Below are 21,277 nucleotides of genomic sequence, written 5' to 3' on the forward strand. Positions count from 1 at the left end.
GTGCTGCATTATACAGAGCTACCAGCATGTCTAGAACTAACATGCTCTGCTGCAAAATTAGATGCATGCCTAATGAACCAGATTATTGAGCTGAGTTTGGGAAAGGGTTTAAAAGTCCAGCCAAATAACTCTGTCATGTCAAACATCTCGCAGAATTTATAATACATTGCACTTCTGCTAAGTGCTCCTTTAAATGACACTGTCTTCCTAACTCAGGCCTAAAATACTGCAAGACTGATACTATTGTCAGAGGACAAACCTGTGCCTATCACTCATGTTGTCATGGTGTGGCTGCTCAGGAAAGAAGTCAGGCCTATGCTATTTGGACTGGTGATGTGGGGGGAGTCAAAGGAAAATTCATTTTAGCTGTGAGCAGCAACACTTTCTCAATACTACTGGCAGCACTGCCTTAGTGAGCTGCCCTGCTCCCTTAGTCTTCAGCAATATGTTCCTGCTCGCTTGCCACAGTACACAGCCATCACAGTCATGTAGTTAAAACAGGTTGCAGGGCCAGGCTTGGTAGAAAATCCTCTGTATTGTGAAAACACAGTGTTGGTTTAAAAATCTTCATTGTCTCTAGGAAAGGACCTTATACATCCATATGCTAGTCAGGTGAGCTGAATGGCCATCAGAGCAGACAAGGATTGACGTTCATCAGTCTTAACAAATCACTTCACTCTCCCATAAGCCACTCTCTGAAATAGGTTTATATCAAAATCTAATCCCAAAAGGCAGCACTAATGTAAAATCAAAGGAGGTAACAAAGCCTAGAACTTGCGCACCCTGGCATTACAAAGGGAAGGAAAACATACTATTATTTCCTCCTTTTATTATTTCGCAGTTTGGTTGATTTTCTTCCGTGTTTTATCAGATGAAAGAGCATTGCTTATAATGTAAAAGAATACCCATAATAAGGAACCTGTAGGGTTAGCAAATACCTAAACACCATATTTCAACACACATGAAGGACCTTGAAAGCTTCTTCACTGTGAATATTTTTTTCCAAATAACATCTTTCTTTTGACAACAGATGGGTAGAATTTAGCAGAGGAGATAATACGTTATTAAAGTTTAAAGCAAGAGAGATGTCTTCTTGCCAGCAATGTGCCAGTAAGTGGAATCTCTTTAGATGACATTAGCTTGCAAACAGCTCTTGTTCACTCTTTCTTATGCTAACAAGTATACATGCATATTTTTTCCAGGTGAGACAGAAACCAGTGTTGAAAGCCAGTAGATGCAGGCTTCTCTTAACGTGTAAAGATGAGAGTGCTGTCTTCAAAGCATCAAGGCACTTCAGTTTCCCTGACCAGGAAAGACAGAGAGCAGTGGACAGATAACAAAAGTTATATAGGGAAAAGGCAGCTAAACTTAAAAGGAATTGGGGCTTCCACTTCCATGCAAAATAGATGATCATCATGACATTATTTATTCATACACTCAGCCAACAGAATTTGGGAAAAAAAATTACAATTATAAACTATTATTATCTCTAAGGCCACTTGCAAACTGCCCAAACCTACGTGAAGCCTGCTTTCTTTACTGCCTGATGTCTGGCATTCCTGCACCTAGTAACAGGCGTTCACTAAACTACTGAATTAATTTTGTTCAGCACAGAAAGTGGTATGTTTTGGTTTATCCTAGTAGAGCTGTTTCTTAAACTCAGTAATTGTTATGAATTCTCATTAGACTTTGTTGTACAGATTAAATCCTTAGCAACGCTCAGGACATTTGAACATAAATATTATTCTTAGCCATAGGGGGCAGCAAACTGCTACATTTCTTCTAAATCTGCCTTCCACTTCGATGTACCAAGCAAAGACTTCATCAGAAACAGCATGGGATTCCCTTCAAGATCCCTCACTTCTGAAGGTTTTTGAATAGTTTTAAATATTTAAGTATTGCCACAGAGATTCGTAAAAGCTTCAATAAGAAAAAAATTCAAACTGCCAATCAAAATCATTAGAGTCCAAATTGCAACCAAATGCTCTATTCTTACAATAAACATTTCCAAACAAATTATAAAAAGAGAAGGCAGCATAACTTGCCACACAAACCGTTGGGGCACTGCAAGCATTGAGACGCAGAGCCTGTGAAGCGTTAAGCAGTCCAGTGTTCTGCACGTAACCTTCTTGATTCTATTACAGAAATAAATCCCAAGTGCCCGATTTACATCGCTCAGGTTTGCCAAAATGTGTAAACCTTCTTCAAGTTCTTGCAAATCAGTGGGGTTAGCCAGGAAGTACAATACGCCCGTAACCTGAGCACAGCAGTTATAGCCTAATGCTAAAAAACAAGCATTAGGAAACATACCCATGGCAAACAATACATCCAAAACTTACTCACTGCTGTTGGTCAGGGCCTTAGGGCATTGTCTCTCTCAATAAACAGAAAAAAACATATCCTTGGCAACACAACTAATATATAATAAATGTTCTTATGCTGTGCTATTTGTTGATTCCTGTAAAGCTTTGCCTCATTCCTTTCTGAAAGGCAGATTCTCAAAAACACTTAAACCAGAATATTAAATGTTCTTTGCTTTTCTGTTCTTCTCTGATACAGCAGTTGAAATTTTCAGGCCAAGGAGACTTTGGTAATTTAGTTCCTTTGATTTTGCAAGAAGCCATTGCCTTTAAGGAATCGTAACTGGCTACGCTGAGGAGACAAATCCCGTTCTGTGGACAGAACTTGGTGGTTCACTGAGCTTAATGGATTGTCTGATGCACTTGAAAACAGAAGTTTCAATAGTTAAAGAGTCATTTCTCTTTGTCGCAAGCACGAATTAACCTTCATTCAGCAGCAAAGCAGGTAGGAGGGAAATGAACCCTAAAAATTGTGAGGAAACTTTCATAAAGCCAATGTTCATTACTACCTGCTCTTGTCTGACGACAAAGGTGATGTCTTCACCAGGCTTAACAGCCAGGCTTTCTTCTCTGATGCTGACCTGAAGCCCCTTGGGAGCAATCGATGGACACATATGCTGGGCTAAGTTCTGCTGCAGGTCTACGCCACCTTCACACACATTAGAAACAACTTTCCTGTACCTGCAAAAAACAGTAGGCAGCGAGCACTGTGAATCAGAGGTAAGCAGGAGAATGCCATCTGAGGCACCGAATGTGAGTGTGATGGTAGCTAATGAATATTCCTTGGGTTCACAAACAGACAAGATTGCAGATCATCAAAACCAACTCATGATGCAAATACTTTGATGAGCAACATTGCCTTTACTGAATAAAACCTGTTGAAGAAACAGGGTGTGGAGCACAATGAGGATTTCACTTGTATGCATTGGAAGAATCTGCCTTTTCAAATTTAGAAACATGCCTGACCAGCCCTCCAGGAGCTAGACAGTCTGCTGTCCTCTCTGCCATACCCTTTGCCAGCATTCAACAGTCTTCAGTGCTCTAGAGGTCTTCATTCAACCCCAAAGATCAGAAAGAAATTAGACCAAGCAGCTTCTGCATTAACCCAGAACCAATCGCTTAACTGTGGTTCTCAAATCTCTGCATTTCTTAAAACACATAAAGCATTTATTTAACATAACATATAGTATAAAAGGTAAAAGTATTAAAGAGTGAAAAGCCTAACACTTTTAAAGAACTAATAATAAAATACTTGGATGCGTACAGTAATTATTTACAGATAGGTTTCACTCAGGTAGGTTATTTTTAAACATCCTTTAAAATCGGAGTCAGATTTCACTCTTTTGAATTCCTATTCTGTATATCGCAGCTGTCAGCCGCAACCCAAAAGGCATCATTTTCCTCAGTAAGGCAAATATACACAGAGACCGTGATGCTATTGCCAGATTTGACATTTCATCATTTGGTTCTCATCTCCACAACCGACAGTGATGATGTTATGATAAGCCAGAATAGACGCCAGCTGCAAGTTATTCTCAGCACAGACGTCAGACTACATTGTAGTGTATATTCTATGCGGTATTGTTTACAGTTAATAAAGCTTTCCTTTGATTCTGAGCATCCCATATGGTCAGGAAAAGAATCTATTCTCCACAGAACTCCTTACCCCTATGGAAGTGAGAGACTGGGAAGTTCTGGGAGATGTTACTGGCTCCTCAGATTGATTCACCGAATTCAAACTGAAAATTGGTCTGAACCCAAGCAATGGGCTAAAAGAAAAGGCTCTGAATGGACATTCCTATCACAAGTGTAACAGTGGCTACAAAACGTTATCAAAAATAAAAAATATACTGAGAACAAGACAGCTCCCCCTCTTCTCAAATGGATTAATTTCTGAACTGCTGTGAACATGTAACATTTCTCTTTCACTAGTCTGTAGGAAGCTTCTGCACATGCTCTAAGTCAGAGTCAGAACTTTTGCATTTCCCAGTTTTTACAGTTTGCCTTATTTACATTTCCTTCAAATCACTTTTCTGGCCCTTGGTCAGAATGTTCTCCTCCTCTCTGGAAGCCTCTGCAAGCCAGTCGAACACAAAATCAGCTTACCCAGTGCTGCTGGTGTATGCCTGCCCCAGCACGCAGTCTTCAGGAGGTGCTTCAGGGTTAAACCAAAAGTCAGCAAAGCATTTGCTAGACTCCGACTTCAGAGGTGCAGAACGCTCAAACCCATAATCACTGAAAAACATCAAGTGTGTTACTATCCCCAATTCATTCAGCAGTCTAATCTGGGGTAGATGAGACTACTTTTTTAACAGTAAAAAGATTTTTTTAGTATTATTCTACCAGCTGAACATACAAGTTGATGAAGCCAGTTCTGTTCTAAGTCTAATTTCAATGGGAGTTGTGTACACTTTGGGGAAAAACTGGTTGTAATTACTTTGTCAGTTCTGAAAAATTAACTCTCTTGGTAGTTCTGAGTTTTAAAAGGTTTCTTTTGCCACTCAGACCAACACATTTCTTTTTTTTTTTTCCTTCATTTGCAAATAGAAAGGGTTTGCTTGCCTTATAATCAATCCAATGGTCATTTTTCAAGTCTTGATCAATAGAGAAAAACATCAGGATTTGTTCAGTCAAGAGAAACAAATACTTAAAACATGGCAATCTTTTTAAACAAAGGCAAATACAAAAGCAACCTGTTATTCAAATAACAGCTTGCCTATTTGTTTATACATGGCTATGTGGGGAGAGGGGCAAAAGGAGAAAAATAAACCCATCTCAAACTCTAAGTAACTATTTACTAGCAATAAATCAAAAGGTCCACAGAGACACTCACCATAAGAAATCAGAGTTCACACATTCACAAACTTTGGATGTAAGAGCTGATGTGAAACTTCTCCCTTTAATGCACCATGATGAAATCTTCCTCTTTCGAAAGCTCCTCTGCTGGCCCATGATGCAACGATCACCCTGAACACCAAAGCACCGGACTTATTGCACACCATAACCTACACCACACAGACATGACCTTACGTTGTCCTGAGAAAGGCTGGTCTTGCTGCCAAGACTATAAACTTGTATCAACTCTCTCATATTCAACTGTATAGGTACAGAAAGCTCTCATATCCCCTCTGTCCAGTAATGGGCCATTACAGAGTTGTAACATATTTCAGGGCACAAATCCAAAGATGTACATGAAAATTCAAGTGCAATTTAACCCATGCTTCATGTACGCACAGTCTAGGGACTACCCTACAAATTGGCCATTTAAAAATTCAGCATGGATGCAGATGGCTGAAGTTCTATCTAAATCACCACGTCTTGTGTTGACAGTCAACACAAAGCACCAACCTCGTGGACACAGGCAGAATGAAGACTATCTGAACACACTCCATTGGTAATTGGGCAGCTGCAAGTACTCAAAGTCATTTTAGTAGTTTCTAATTTCTGAAAGACATTTCAATGCCAATATCCCAAGATACTCTTACTCTTTGGGCTCAGATCTGCATAACATTCTTTGTAACACACAGCACTCCCAAACAAGAAGTGTAAAATTAGGCATGAGAACTAGCAAATAAGAGCTGGAGAGCTGGAGTAACAAAGAGTAGTATGCAAAAAAACCCCACCCTGCAGAGAGCAAGAGAACAAATGTACTGGAAGAAGCAAAACATAATAATCAGAATGATTATGAATAAATATGACATATTCCATTTAATGTAAACGCCCCCTCACCCTGGTTTCTTTAATCAATACATTGTATAGAGAACGTAGCTTCCCAAAATTGGATTTGGCCCGAGCACCAGGATTAGCACAGCCTTAACGCATTACTGCAGAGATGGTATTGCCCAAAACAACTGCACTCCATGACATGATTGGTCCACTGAGATCCTAAATTACTTCTGGAATGGGCTTTACTTATGGCAATTTATATACGAGTACAGTATGTGGTCAGGAAGTTGGCAGAACACGACTGCATGTTGAAATTGCTTCAATCAATATTACACACTTTATGGTGTATGCTTCACAATCCAGCAGGACCACCTATTATTACGGCAGACCACCAGATACACTTCCGCCTTTCCCAGGACACAGATCACACAACCAAAGGGAACACAAAATCCTCTCTCATTTTAAACTATTGTAAAATCAGCAAATACCAGCATAAGGAGATCAAAGCTGGGGATGTAGCATCCAAATTCTATTTGAAAACGTTTTCCTAGCACGCAGTTCTATATGAATCCGAAAGCTACTACGAAGTTGTGGCAGTTAACATAAGACCACGAATACCTGTAGATTTGTGAGCTCCCAAGACTCATAGTCATCATCAGTGCACTCCCTGGGGAAGGATGGTCTGAAGTCCACCTTCACCAGTTCCCAGTCCGAACGGTAGCTAATATGTCCAAAGACTCTGAACAAAAAGTTCAAAAGTAAAATCTTACTGCAAAGAAATAACATACATCTGAGATTCAAATTTTCAGTTCTATGTTTTCCTTTCCAAGGTCATGGTTCCCTACTAAAAGATCCCTGGTGAATTTTTCTTCCACTTTTATTCCTCTTCATATACAATGTGTCTAGTGAGAAAACACTTGCCAATTGTCTATGAAACTTCACAATGAAAAAATATAGCTCCTAGATTAGAGATTTTTTTTTCCCCAGCAAAGTATCCAGAAATTTAATTGAAAGTATACTACTTTTTCTAATTTGGAACCCAACATTTTTGTCTATTATGTTGTTATATGAAACATAGAGAGCTCTCAGATTTTGACAGGGAGCTCAGATGAGGGAGAAGAACCCAGGATCACCAGGTTCAATTTCCAGCTCTGTCACTCATTCCTTTTGATTATGGTGCAACTTCTTCAGTTGTTTTTATTGTTTTTGGGTTTTTTTTACTTCTGCAGATTTTAGATGGCAATTTGCTATTGTTTAAACTCACAGCAGTATCATGAAATTGCATTCATTTCTAAGGAATACACTGAATCTACATATTGTACTGAGGAACTCCCAGACTCCTCTTCATTTCAGATAGTCCAATGTATAACAAAAACCAGCCACAAACTGTAAATTTCTTTTTGAAAAAAAAAACCAACAAAACCCCAACAAACTGAAATCTCATTGCTTTAGAAACCAAGCTGTACTTTCAAAGCAGCCAACATTTTCAAAGTCAGAATATTTATTTCCAAAACAAAATGGGTAAGTATGACATCCAGCAACAAATTAGAAAGGATAAAGACTCTATTTGGGCAAAAGTCAAACGTATTTGTGGTATCAGGCTTATGTGGCTTACTTGCCAAAGAATTTAAGGTCGATTCTGGAGCCAACAATTTCTGTGCAGTTCATACTGCACAGAGTTCATATTCCAAGCTTTAGTAGTATTCTCCAAACTAATTAATTCCTTTTGTTTTGCCCTCAGTTTTGTTCAAATCCAGACACAGCAGGAATGGTACGGTTCTGCTAAAAGCATTCTGCTGTGAACAATCATTTCTCTTGTCCTGAATACCAGGTTCAAAGTGGAACTAGGGTAGACCATAAGTGAGGAAATGGTGGATTCTCTGCAGCACAGAGGCAACATCATCACACTAAGCTCCTCCCTGGTAGATGGATGTAGAGATCTGAAGTCTAACAGAGAGGCTGAAAAATAGTCACAAAGACTGAAGATGTACAGTGATTTCCCCCTATCCTTTCTGGCGTCCTTGCTTCTCAGCCGTAGCATAGAGGAGTAGGTGTCTATTGATTACTGCCCATACTGCCCACATTATAATGACCAGACAATCCATGCTCACAGGAAACTTCACCATCAGAAGTGCACTTAATTAAACAGAAACATGTGCATTTAGTTTGTGTGTCTTACTCTTTTTTTAGTAAGGCTCTGAGATTAAAGGACTTGGATCATCTACTTTCCTTCTAAGTGTACCCATGGCTCAGAAATAGAAACAATACACAAAACCTAAAAAAACGTGGCTCGGTCCACTGGCTGTATGTGCACATAGGTGTGTGGTCCCACTTCTCTCATCGAGACCTACAGGTTTGGTTCCTTTTTCTGGTTCAGCTGGATCCTGAGGGCTGCTGTCACCATATAATCTTATTCACTTGTAGTTACATACTCAATAAAGTTACTACTTAGGTGGTCTCATGCTTTTTCCACAATGCCTGCTTCAGTATGACTGGCTTTGCTGACAGGCACAAAGTGTCTTTTGCAGGCTAAATACCTGTACTTCTTTTTTGTTTTAAAAACTTTTTTTCTCCATACAAGGTACTAACATAAGGCAGACTTCACCATGTGCATATACAGCTACCTACCTACCTCAGCAAATGCTTCTTTAGGCACCACAAAACTTTAAAAATTGGTTAAATTTCTTTTATTAACACATTTATCAACAAATATGTTGAAGTGCAAGGAGCTACGTCCTGTCAAAGCTTCACTCCTGCCTCAAGAAAAGTATTTTCTATGGAATAGATGAAATTTTCTTCATCCATGTTACCTATTTCAGGCAGATTACTCAGGAAAAAAGAAAGGAGACGGTTGTTTGAATTCAATGCAGAACAGAATAATGAAATTCCCCTGAAAATATAAAACAAAATCTCTGAACTATTAATAATCATCTTTAAGACCTCACAGAGGATGACTACGGAAAAGGAAACATTTCGCCTATACACACACACACACACAAATATATGTGTGTATATATATATATAGCCATATATATAAATCAACAAAATAGAGCTCAGAGAGTTACAGAATTGATTTTGATATCCACAAAGATACCAAACAAATTATTAAGCTATCCTTTTCTAAGCACCCTGGAGATAATTAAAATGATAGCAGACAACCACCGTGGATTTGTCAAAAACAAATCATGTCAAACGAATGCAATTTCCTTCTTTTACAGGGTAACCGGCTTAGTGAAAAAAGGAAAGGAGAACATGTAGCATATTTTGACCTTTGTTAAAACTGTTACACATTTCTAGCTGACACTGTCTCAACTTAAAAAGGAAAACATCGGGGCAGATAAAATCGTTGTAATGAGGAATGGGAGTATATGTCCAATTAGAAGATTCCATTTTCAAAAAGTAGTTATCAAACAGGGAAATATTTTGAGATATGTACCACAAAGATTTGATGGGTCCACAGTCAATATTTTCATTAACACCCGTGCGGTCAAATAAGAAACACACACAAAATTTTGCAGATAACACAGAAGGAAGGGAGCGGACACTGACTGGTGGAAGCAATGGTCAGGAAAAGTACTCCTAGGAAAAACACACCAACAAAGGTACAGAGCCAAAATGGAGAATAACTTTCAAACACTGAAGAAAAGGCTTGGGCAATTCCCAGGAATTAAAACAGGAATGTAATGTTGCTGCAAAAGATGACAGACTAATTCTAGGTTGTATTCAGAACTGGAAAACAGAAGACATGGAGGCAATTATTTTGATAAACTTGGCACTGGTGGAGCCTCTGAAAGAATATGGTGTCTAATTTTGGATGTTATATGCATATTTACACACCCACTAAAAATGAATTTGAAGAGGGGCAAGGATGACTCAAGCTGCTAGCCGCTTAGAAAATGTAACCAATGAAGAAAGACTGAAAGAATTGGGTTTTTCTCTGGAAAAGATAAAACTGAAAAGTACAACAAAATGTCTTCAAAGAGTCTTGCTATGGATTGAAGACTTTTCTTCAAAGAGACCTGGAGAAGGGGCAAATAGGAAGAAAGACAAGGATCAATAAACTTAAAAGATACAGATACACAATTCTCTAATTCTTTCTCCTCAGCACTGGAGGGCCACGCCAGCAGTACTGTGTCCAGTTCTGGGATCCTCAGTATGAGAGAGACATGGACAGACTGGAGAGAGTCCAACGAAGCGCCATGAAGATGATGAAGGGACTGGAGCATCTCTCCTGTGAGGAGAGGCTGAGAGAGCTGGGACTGTCTGTGCTGGAGAAGAGAAGGCTCAGGAGGATCTTACTGATGTATATAAATACCTGGAGGGAGGGTGCACAGAGGGCAGATCCAGGTTCTTTTCAGTGGTGCCCAGTGACAGGACCAGAGGCAATGGACACAAATTGAAACACAGGAGGTTCCCTCTGAACATCAGGAAACACTTTTTTACTGTGAGGGTGACCGAGCACTGGCACAGGCTGCCCAAGGAGATTGTGGAGTCTCCATCCTTGGAGAATTCAAAAGCCATCTGGACATGGTCCTGGGTGACTGGCTCTAGGTGCCCCTTGAGCAGGGGGGTTGGACCAGATGACCTCCAGAGGTCCCTTCCAACCTCAGCCATTTTGTGACTCTGATTCTGTAATGGTAATGATACAAGCTATTGAGGCTGTTTATTCTCCCCCATTGGAGCAAGAAATTAGTGAAACATCAGGATTAGAGTTAGAGATTCGATAACCTTTTGAGATATTGCCCAGTCCCGCATCCTATAATGTTATAAAAATTACAGAAATTACTCTAGAAATTATGCAAATTCAACTAGAGTAATATGGAAGCTCTGTGCAAACTGTATGTGTATACAGCAAAGACACTGCTTCAATGGGTGAACTATAAGCCTCTCCTCTGTGGATTTTTAGCAAAAGACAGAAATAACTTTTCTGCCTGTTGGTCCAGCCTCTTGCAAAAAAAAAACAAAACTCATTTCCATTATGGCTATTCTGATTCTATGGACTGAAAACCATGTTCTGACAGAGCACAGTAACTGCACCACTGATTCCACCATTCTCTGGCTTAATTAAAATTCCAGAGATTCAAGGAATTGTTCCAGCACAGCCACCAACCCTGTCAAAAATGCAGCCATACAGCTTTGTAATTCCTGGGGTAAATGTCCTAAGGAATCCAGCACCTTACATGCACCCAGCTTAGCAAACTGTTTGAAAAAAAAGGCTTAATGGTTATTAATGCTGTTGTTGCAGTACACTTGTTGCCCTATTGAGGACAGGGTTTTGCAGACACATCAGAAGAGCCCATTTAAATGTACTGCCAAATATCACTAGAATAAAAAAGTATTTTTCCAAAGGAAGAAAGAAAGGCATGTATTAAGTAGGATTCAATGGATTAGACAAAAATATGAGCTACAATAAAGCAATACATAACAGCAATCACAATCTAATTGCTCAGGTGCAAAATATATATGTCCAATAAAATCATATTTATGGAAAAAACTGGAATGGTGCAGCAAGTGTAACTGATGATTAGAAGTTAAATATCAAGATGATAGTAATTCATAAGCTACTAAAACCTTCCTCTTGATTAATTATACTTCATTAGAAAGCAATCAAATCAATTCTGTTGAAACTATGAAAGATGATGCAGTGATAAATAATTTTTGAAAGAAATTCCAATTACCTTGGAAATTAATTTACTTTTATTTGCAAGAATTTGGGATCCATAATTTTAACTTCAGTGTTTCAGTTGCCATAACAACTTTGTACATTTGTTCCCAGTTCATTTATGAGCACATCATTTTTTAATTTGATTGTATCATTTGATAGATAAGACAGTTTAATGCAGTTTTTAAGCTAACTCATTTAAACTATTTGCTGGAGGATTGCTGGTTATTTCTGTTCCTAATAAAGCTCATAATCAGGGGGAGCTAATTTAACAGAAATTATATGCAATGATAATCTTTTCCAGTAAATTCTCATTTCTATTCAATAGAAAAGAGCATCTATTCAATAGCTGTTCCTAGTTCACACGAGCAGTAATAGCTGTGTCGCTTGCTGCCCGTGTCACCTGCAAACCACCCGACTGCAGCTCTGATGGTGCTGATGCTGGAGACTCCCAAAGACTTATCACGTAAACATTCAGCTTCCATGACTTCCTTCAGGAGAAATGAGCCTGATTTTGACAACACACTGCTCATCTCGGATGTCACAGACATAGCTTTTTACAACCACTGCACTTGCCTTCCTCCTTAGCTTTTCTCCTGTGTTCTTCAGGATTTTGTTCATAGGCTTTCACAGCATCAAAACCAGAGCAGATGGATTTTTAGCTACAGTGTCCCATATCATGGATCTCATGCCATATACATTAAGACACTCCTTGAGCAACTTTTTGTGGTGTTATGGTGGTTTACCTTTGAGCTGTTAGCCATATTGTCTCCAGACAAAGAAAATGGCTTTGATCAGCCCGATGTCTTGATCCTCAGAGCAGCACAGCTGACCCTGCAACAGTTTTGCTTTACTGCTGAATATCTGAGAGCACTCAAAGACCTCAGAGTGGCGGCAGCGATCCTGCTGTACTACCCCACCAAGGTCACAAAGACAGCACATGTGGAATTTATTCAGATGTTTAACGTAGCAACTTCAGTTTTGCAGTCGTATTGAAGACTAGTGATGACAACTGCGTGATGCACAGCTCCTTTTGTTTGAAATCAGATGCCTCTCTCATTCTAGACACGCTGCTTTAATCTCCCAAGTGCTGTGTTGGCTTTTGCTCTCCTCTATATGACTTTGTCATCAACCGTGATGTTGAAAACAGCATGCTGCCTAGGTAGCAGAATTTGTCTGCACAGTCCTGTACTGCCCTGTTGACACACTCTGCTAACTTGACATGCCAGTTGGGGGTGGAACCAGGACCTCTAGTTTTTTGGGAGAGCCTTCAAATGTATAAAACTACTGACAATAAAACCGAGGGTTTGAATCAGAGTCAACCGAGGACCCCACATACAGGTGATAAGGGCAATCTCAATGGCTCTATCTTGGATAACATGTCTAAATTCCTCTGGGCAGCCCCTAAGCAACGATGTCCAAGCATGTGCAAAAAGGCAGGTACCTGAAATTCGTTATGGATCTAAACCTCAATATCCAACAGTGAGTATGGGAAAGGAAACGGTTAATTATTTTAAGGAAAAGGTTAATTATTTTAACAACTCTCAGCCTGTCTCTTGGGAAGTATTTGTTTAAATGGAAGCAGTCACAGAGCTATGCTAAAAAGTGGTATTTAGATCTTGTTCCCCATATAAGGTTACCTTTCCTGTAGTAAATCATATTAGTAGGAAATAGAATTGTCAGTGAACTTACTGTACTGTTAAAATATTTTAACTGTCACACTTCCCTGATTATTTTTATAAGAGAATTGCAATTTCAGATTGAATACTTAATCCACTTTACCGTTCACTAGATATCAGAGGCCATTTATATTAAAACAGCAGCTGCTTTCTCAGTTGTCTTTTACATAAAAAGAATAGTGTGTTAGAAGTTTCTTGTCAGTTTATGGTGAGCTTCAAGAGCCGAGTCCTTTGCTTCACTTAGACCTTTACTACAAAAGATGACAATATAACTGAAAAAGCAAATAAATATGACAATGTTCTTTTTGTTTTGCCTGTTGTAGTTCATATTATTACAGTGCCTTTGAACACAGAGCAAGACACATGACCTCCCCATGTCAAATTCTGTAAAGAAATTACTAAATTGAGGGAGTAACATGATGAGGTCGTGGCATGGAAAGATGCACTTTATCTCTAGTGTAAGCACCGCCAATAGGTAGTGTTCTCCTTAACTCACAGAAGCAGTAACATTATTAATGAAAGATTTTCCAAGGGGATATGGGTTGGAAGAGCAGGTTAGCCATGACTATGTCCTATAGTGCTATTTAAAGCCTACCATTTTCAAAAAGAATATGACAGATGAATCTTTACAGACATGCTTTCCTTCTAACAGTTGTCTCTGCTTCCTTTATACTATTGTAAAATCAACAAAAACTAGGTGAGTCAAAGGGTTCATACTACTAAAATGGATGAAAGTAATGCAGAATTCAAGCTGCAATCTGTTACACATCAAGATTATAATTCAGCATATTTTTCTAATTCCCCAAAAGAAGGTAACAGAGGTCACATTTTCAGTGGCCTTCCTAAATTGGAACTACAGAAATGATGAATGCTTCCATGTGCAAAAGCAGACACCTGCCTACATAAAACAACTGCACATAAACAGTGCTTGTGTACACAACAGATCATGTGCAAATATGCTGAGACACTTATGATTTAAGTGCCTTAAACTACAAACACATGCATATAGTTAATGCACTAAAGAGTAGGTTGGTGGTTTGGGTTTGTTTTTTTTTTTGGTTTGGCTGCCAAAGTGAAAAATGAGGGGAGGAAACAATTTAGTTGAAATTGAACCAAAATATGTTTTTTCATTGTTTCCTGCCCCCAAAAAATAATAATTGCCATTCATTCTTTATGCCAAAACATCTTGGTTTCAGCTCTTTTGGGGAAAAAGAACGGAAATGAATGCTGAGGTTCTGAGAAGTGCTGGGGAGGAGCAGGATGAGCGTGTTCCCATTTTATCCAGAAGCTCAGTGGCTCCATGATGTTTGTGGATTACCTCCAACATTTTTTTCCATCCATTTGGTAAATTCCTGTCCAAGAACAACCTTTTAACATGTAAGCTGTTTGGAAAAAAATTGCAGATTTAATGCCTAGCCTGATGCCCTATGGAGAAGTAAATACAAGGTGGATAGTGAGCAAAATGGATTAATTTAAAAGACAAACATATGACATTGTAGAGGATAGCTTTACATCATTCACATCATTCAGCTCTCCGCTGTCATCCTACATAAAGATTGAATTAATTTGGGATACTTACAAAATTTTAGAATTAATTCTTTAGCTAATAGGTTTTTTTTTTTTTCCTACTCACATATTTAAAAATAGGGTCTCTTTTGTCACAGATAGGAAATTCTTCATTCAGACTTCACTTGGCAGAGCCAGAGTAAATAGCCTATGGTCACCTAAACTGTGGCTCCTTCATTTTGAGAGCAAGATACAGCAAAATGGAGTTCAAGGCCTCACCCAAAATTAAGTATAATGTTTGAACAATTGTATTGTTGGCCTAAGTTTCTAATGTCTACCTCAGCAGCAGCATTTATTAGAATTAGAAACTAAAATGGAACTGAGAGAAGAGAAGTTGGAGCACCATAGCTGCAGGCACTCACTCTGTGACAGGGGCTCAAAATGACACAAAGACTCTTTCTGAATGAAAAAGTCACGTGTCGCCCTTTCTCTGTCCTTCTCTCCTCCTTTAAATAGGGACAAGGTGATAAAAGATTCTTACAGGACCTGGATTCCTAACCTTTCAGTTCCTCTTATTCAGATATATTTCCAGGTCTGCCCTCAAAATGTACTAAATATGGTCTTTAGCAAGACACTGAAAGCATCATGTTCACATGCTTCTGAATATGTTATGAAAACTTTAGGGAAAGAAAAGAAAAGAAAAAACCCAAAGCTTTACCCAGTGAACTTCTTTTGAGCAGAGGGAGAGACAGAGGCAGTCCCATGGTCTTGGCTCCAAGACCGCAGGTTGGCAGTGACACCAGAACGCATTGACTCGCTCTGCTAACATCTGTGCCCACAGTGATGTCAGCAAAAGCATTAGACTTGCCACTAAACAGACATCTGTACATCTGGATCACTGGTATCTAGACTAGATTGAAACAGAGCAACCAGTTTGCTTTTTCAATGCTTTTTTCACCATTCTTTTCCTGTCTTTCTGTATGTTTCCTCCATCTATTGACAGACGGATATGTTCCTCGTTACGCAGAGAGCAGAACAACCATTTCATAACTGAGCAATGCTTCTCAAACAAAAGATTAACTAACTCTGCAAATAAAACCTAGAATTTGCCTTGGGAAATCAGCTATTCTCTTACATAATGAGGCTTTATCTACCATTTATCTACCTCTTTTAAGGGTCACAGTATGAGAAAGTTAGTAGTGAAGAATTCACAACAGAGAAGGACCTCCACCCAGTAAGATCCTCAAAGACAACAGAAAAGGTAGTGTGCTGCCATGTGTGGCACAACAATAAGCCCCACAAAGTACATGTAATGTTGACTGTTACTGATGTTGTTAAAGGTGAGGCTGACATTCCTAGCAGAATCGACAGTTGCAAAAATCCAGATGGTTCTCCCTAATATCTAACACCTGTTAATATCATATCCACCTTGTTTTCATTAAGTTTAAACTAGACTATTTTCTTGCTTCCATTATCACCTAGGAACCCAATAGGAACACAACAACAGACTTTCAAAATAGCAAAATGCACATGCAGGAGTTCTGCGGTTCAGAGATATCACAAAGTTCCCAGCAGCATCTTAAAATGTTACTCTATGAGACCTTAGAAAAAAAATCCGTCTGGAAAAAAATACAATTACCCACAAGGAAGATTTTGATTCTACCACCTGACAAAAAGAAAAGCAGTTCTTTTATGTAACCTCTTATTGGCCTTTTAAAAGGGGCCATGGTCTGTGGTACCACAGTTATTGTGCCTGCTGGGTTTACACTGCAATCTAAATAACCCGGTTTGGAAAACACTCCCAGGAGCTGAACTATGATTTAGAAGTCATTTTAACAGGTTTGAAACTTTCATTATATGAACTACTTCCTCTGAAGAGGAACATCAATATTTCAGACACACAAAAATTCTTCCTTTTTCCACTGAGTTAGGCCATTACTCAATCCAGCGTTATTAAGTAATTTTTCCCAAATATAATATATGAAGTATAACGCTGGGCTGCAGTAACTTTCATTCTTGAAGAATTTAGAACAAAATAGAGCCTACTAGACCATGCACTATTTTGATGAATATATATCAAATAGCTGTGAAAATTTCTTAGCAAACCTTACTTATTCATTTAGCAATAAATGGTGGATTTGAGCTCTTCATTTAGAAATTGATTTTTAAACAGATCAAGTTTCCTAAACTTCATGAATACTTTACTGCTTTTCTTTCCTAAAACTCTTAACTAGGTCTATTTAGAAATTGGTTTTTACACAGAATGAGTTTCCTAGAGTTTTTCAGTACTCTACTACTTAAACTCCTAACAATCTTAAGTAGGTCTATTGCAGAATGCAATGGAATAAAATATATATATTCCTTGGCATTTGAGTGTACATATTTTGAATACTACAGGGGATTTAGATGAATGATTTAGATTAATGTCAACTGGCAGATGACAATTCAGTTTTATGAAAACTTTTGACAAGTCAACATTTGTTTTTTCTCTGTTTTGGAGAAAACGCAAAACTTTCTGAATTGAAGATTTGAGGCAACCAGGTTCACATTCCCCTGCTTCTTCAGTGAAGCTTACCAGACCAATTCATTTCCAAGAAGTTAGGACAGAATAGGAACTCAAATGGAAGCCCCTTACAAGTCAGGTCAACGTCCCAGTCACCATGCTGCAGAATGAGAAATCTCTCTTACACACAGTGTTACCACGTCCCTTAATGTCTTTCCCAGATAATCTTTTTGTGGTTTGGTTTTATTTTTAATACAGATTAAAAACCTTGACGGAAATCCCTAAGCTGACTTCAGTGGAACCAGGATTTTAGCCTACAGTAATAGCCGCTTTCTGTACAAGTAAAATACTCTTTGACTCTGTGAGTTTATTCTAGAAGCTCTAAATGAAATAATGCTTGTTCCACAATTTTGCTGTACACTTTTTCAGTTATTACCTTCCTACTTCAGAATTGTGCTATCTCTCCTAATTTATGCAGATTTTGACATTGGACTGTATTCAAAGTCCTTATTCAAACAACCTCCATACGAAAGGGAGAAAATTAAATTCCTGTACAAGTAAAAAATGTCAGACTAGGTCCTTAGTAATGGATTTGGGGATTCCTTGGGGTGAAAGACACTACTAATTTATTTCCATTACCATACACAATTTCATCTTACCACATTCTACCCAGAAGAAAAAACACTTTTTATCTAATAAAATGGAAAAGATGGCACAGTTGATTTTTTTTTTTTCCAGGGAATGTGTATCAGTGGATGACATTTCTCAAAAGCAGCAAATCACTGTAGATTGTCATGCACAGCAACTCAGTACAAGCATGAAATTTTGAAAGAAAATGACCTAAGCCAGACAGAACGACAAAAGGTCTTGATGTAAACTCAGACAGAGCATCATGGGGCAGACAACGTCACCCTGAAAGTAAAACCCAATCAAAAGCAGTAGGAGAGACAAGGAAGCTGATAAAACGGCAACAAGGAAACACATACTGCAGGTTTATTCTTCTCATTATCTTTAGAGTCTGGGAGGAAGGCTGCTTGTCTTTTCAAGGCCAGTCTGTGATAGAATGTGTTTGATGTCTTCCATGTTCAGCAGAACTAGCTGCAAAGTAAGATCCTACAAGCCTGGCATTGAGGTGCTGGAGTCAGACTCTTGTTCTGCCACTAGAAACACACAAGTCACATGATGCTTTTTTGTCAATCTAGGCTCACGTACCAAATCCAGCTACAGTTTTATGTATTTCAGATGGATGATTTCAAAAAGGCATCGTGTTTTACAAGAGCTCTTTAGCCCATTCAGCCAGATATTTAAATACATCTTCACAAAATTACTGTTTTTAATGATATTTTAGAAAAAAAAAAACAAACCCAGAGCATATAGTAATCGCATATCATTTTATCTGCCAGTAAATACAGTTTAGGGTAAGCTTTTGATCCCCCTACTTCCACTGAAATCAATAGAAATCCTTCATTCAGAAGCATAAGTATCTCCATGTGGCATATATTATATGATAAAAAACCCCTATACTTGAGAGAAGGGGAAGATGGTGGGATAATACTGTTCTTCCCAGGTCATATATGTATAATGGAGGATAAATGGGACAGTGGAGAAAGAAAGAAATAACTAACAGAACAAATTCACCTCTGCACAGTACAGTGTTATGAACTTGGCGCAACGCTTTTAAGTACATTGAGTAGGATTTCTGTTTTGATGAGGATCCTTTACACGGCTCCATGCTGGGCTATGAGCTGTTTGGGCTTTTTCCCCCCCTGGGGAAAATGCTACCGGTACATGTCAAAGGCAGCTCTATTTGTAACTCCTAGGAGAAAAAGCTTGTCATGAACACACTGAGCTCCAATATAAAGGATTGCACAAGCTGTTCTGATAGGAACACAGGTAACAACCTGCACATCCCTGAGTGCACTCCCCTTTCCTGCTGCAATCAGCATGTGCCTTTCTCCCTAATTGGACAGGTGTTTTTTACTCTCAGACACTTCTAAAATATTAGCATTTATCCTAGAAATGGAGCAAAACCTGCTGCTCAGATCCAGATGTCCTTGGCCCTTTGGAAAAAGAAAGATAAACAGGGGCCTGAGATGCAGAATTTGGTTATTTTTAACTCTATTCACAGCATCTGCCTCAGTCACTGCACAGAATAAAAACGTGTATTTGTTAGCACAGTGTTTGGTTACACAAAGTACTGCAATGCTTGTTACCAGGACAACAATATAGTTGTTTACACTGTGAAGACAATCTTTACAAGAAGAAAGGACAGATACTTAACATTTTTTAAGTCTGCCTAAGAATCTATAGAAAACAGAAAAAATGCAGTAATTAGTTATTTTTTTACCTACGTTTCTCTGATTTGTATTTGCAATCCTATTATTCCACTCTCCCTGGTGGTAACTTTGCGAAATTTCATCTGAACATAACACTTCATCTTTACAATCTGAAATACTGCACTCAAATAATTTTAAAGACAGGTTGCATACTAGGGCTGTTCGGACATCAGTGTAAGAGCCTCTGTGACTGCAAGAAGCAAAAGCCACTGATTCAAGAACTATCTCAAACATCCACAATTTAAAATGTGCTCAAGTGCATAGGCAGAGAGAGCCCTGAAAAAAGAGATAAAACCAGAAACTTACGTCATGACCAGTGTCTCATCTCCAGGTTCACTAAGTAATCCATCTACAAAGACTGAAGTGCTGGTAAAATTATGCGTACTCCAAGTCTGGCCTTCATCTATGCTGAACCTGTAAAAAAGCAGAAATGGTTTTCATTTACAGCTGTTATTATACAAAACAGAATTGATTCATTAAAAAAAAAAATCCCCTCACTACTAAATCCCAGGATTTATGATCACCAAAATCCAATATGCCTGGACAGTATATCATATTAATGTGATCTTTTTCTCAGCAATGTGTCCAGGGGCTCACATCTTTAGAAGGTGTATAATAAATTTGCCACAACAATGGAAATTCTCAGGCAGATAAAAACTGAGGTCTGTCAACAAATTATCTTGCTACCTTGTAGGTTCAAGAGCAAGTTAATCTATACTTCATTCTTTCTAGTAGTCTCTGAGCTAGACACCTGTTAAGCAGAGGTCAGTGAAGCATGGGAGCCAAACAGCCCAACTGCTAAAATATGTGGGAGGTGTGGTGACTGCAGGCACCAAGATGATGGCCCTTCACAGCTGCTACCATCCACTTAAAAATTTGCAAAAGGTGCTGATGAATTGGCAAAACATATTTCAAATACTCTGTGCACCCAAAATTTATGAATCAAATTTTCTTCTCTACATTTCCTCCAGGTCTTTTGGATATGGTTTATGCTGGCTTTCACCCTAGCTAACCAAGTACATAGCCTAGTTCCTATTAGTGTATACAGTATTATGCAAAAATGAACCTAGTCACAAGTGACAAAGATCTGTTATGTTTTTTATGCCGAAGATGATAGTTCTGTATGCCACTATGTAAGATTACCATATTTTGCTTCAGTATTATGCAGTTTAAAACTTGGTATTTTATAACAAAATGCTTTGCAGAAAACCTTTCCTGCCAAACAAGATGAGAAGGCCATTTGCTGCATTTTCACTATAGGACAGTTTCTATGCATACTACAGTTAATTTGTGCATAAATGTCTCAGATGAACTGAGCTTTTTGCATACTGTGTTACACAGCACATAAGGACACATAAGTCCTTTCTCCATTGGCTCCCAAAGTCTACATTATATTGCTCTTGAGAGAGCAACTCAGGACTTTTCTCCAACATCTTCATTCACTGTGGCCCTTGAAAGGGACAGAGCTTTATGAATGAACAGTATGAATAGTATGAATGAACTATCCTGACTGGGTACCTAAGCCACATATGCATCTTAGGTTGAGCATCATTGCTATATACTGC

The 21,277-nt window shown here is 38.6% G+C and overlaps 1 protein-coding gene across 5 annotated transcripts in view; it reads right to left on the reverse strand.

Moving 5' to 3' along the window:
• SORCS2 (sortilin related VPS10 domain containing receptor 2) overlaps window positions 1–21,277 on the reverse strand; it is a 587,964-nt gene that overhangs the window by 38,788 nt on the left and 527,899 nt on the right. For all 5 annotated transcript variants that reach the window (XM_075022616.1, XM_075022608.1, XM_075022603.1 and 2 more), the window contains exons 14-18: window positions 20,019–20,126; window positions 6,645–6,765; window positions 5,194–5,327; window positions 4,467–4,595; window positions 2,870–3,041 (exon numbers count right to left, since the gene is read on the reverse strand). In XM_075022616.1, the coding sequence (XP_074878717.1) occupies window positions 2,870–3,041; window positions 4,467–4,595; window positions 5,194–5,327; window positions 6,645–6,765; window positions 20,019–20,126 (664 nt within the window). The remainder of the gene's footprint in view (window positions 1–2,869; window positions 3,042–4,466; window positions 4,596–5,193; window positions 5,328–6,644; window positions 6,766–20,018; window positions 20,127–21,277) is intronic.

Source organism: Buteo buteo, chromosome 1, assembly GCF_964188355.1.
Source record: "Buteo buteo chromosome 1, bButBut1.hap1.1, whole genome shotgun sequence".
In the NCBI taxonomy this organism is placed as follows: Eukaryota; Metazoa; Chordata; class Aves; order Accipitriformes; family Accipitridae; genus Buteo; species Buteo buteo.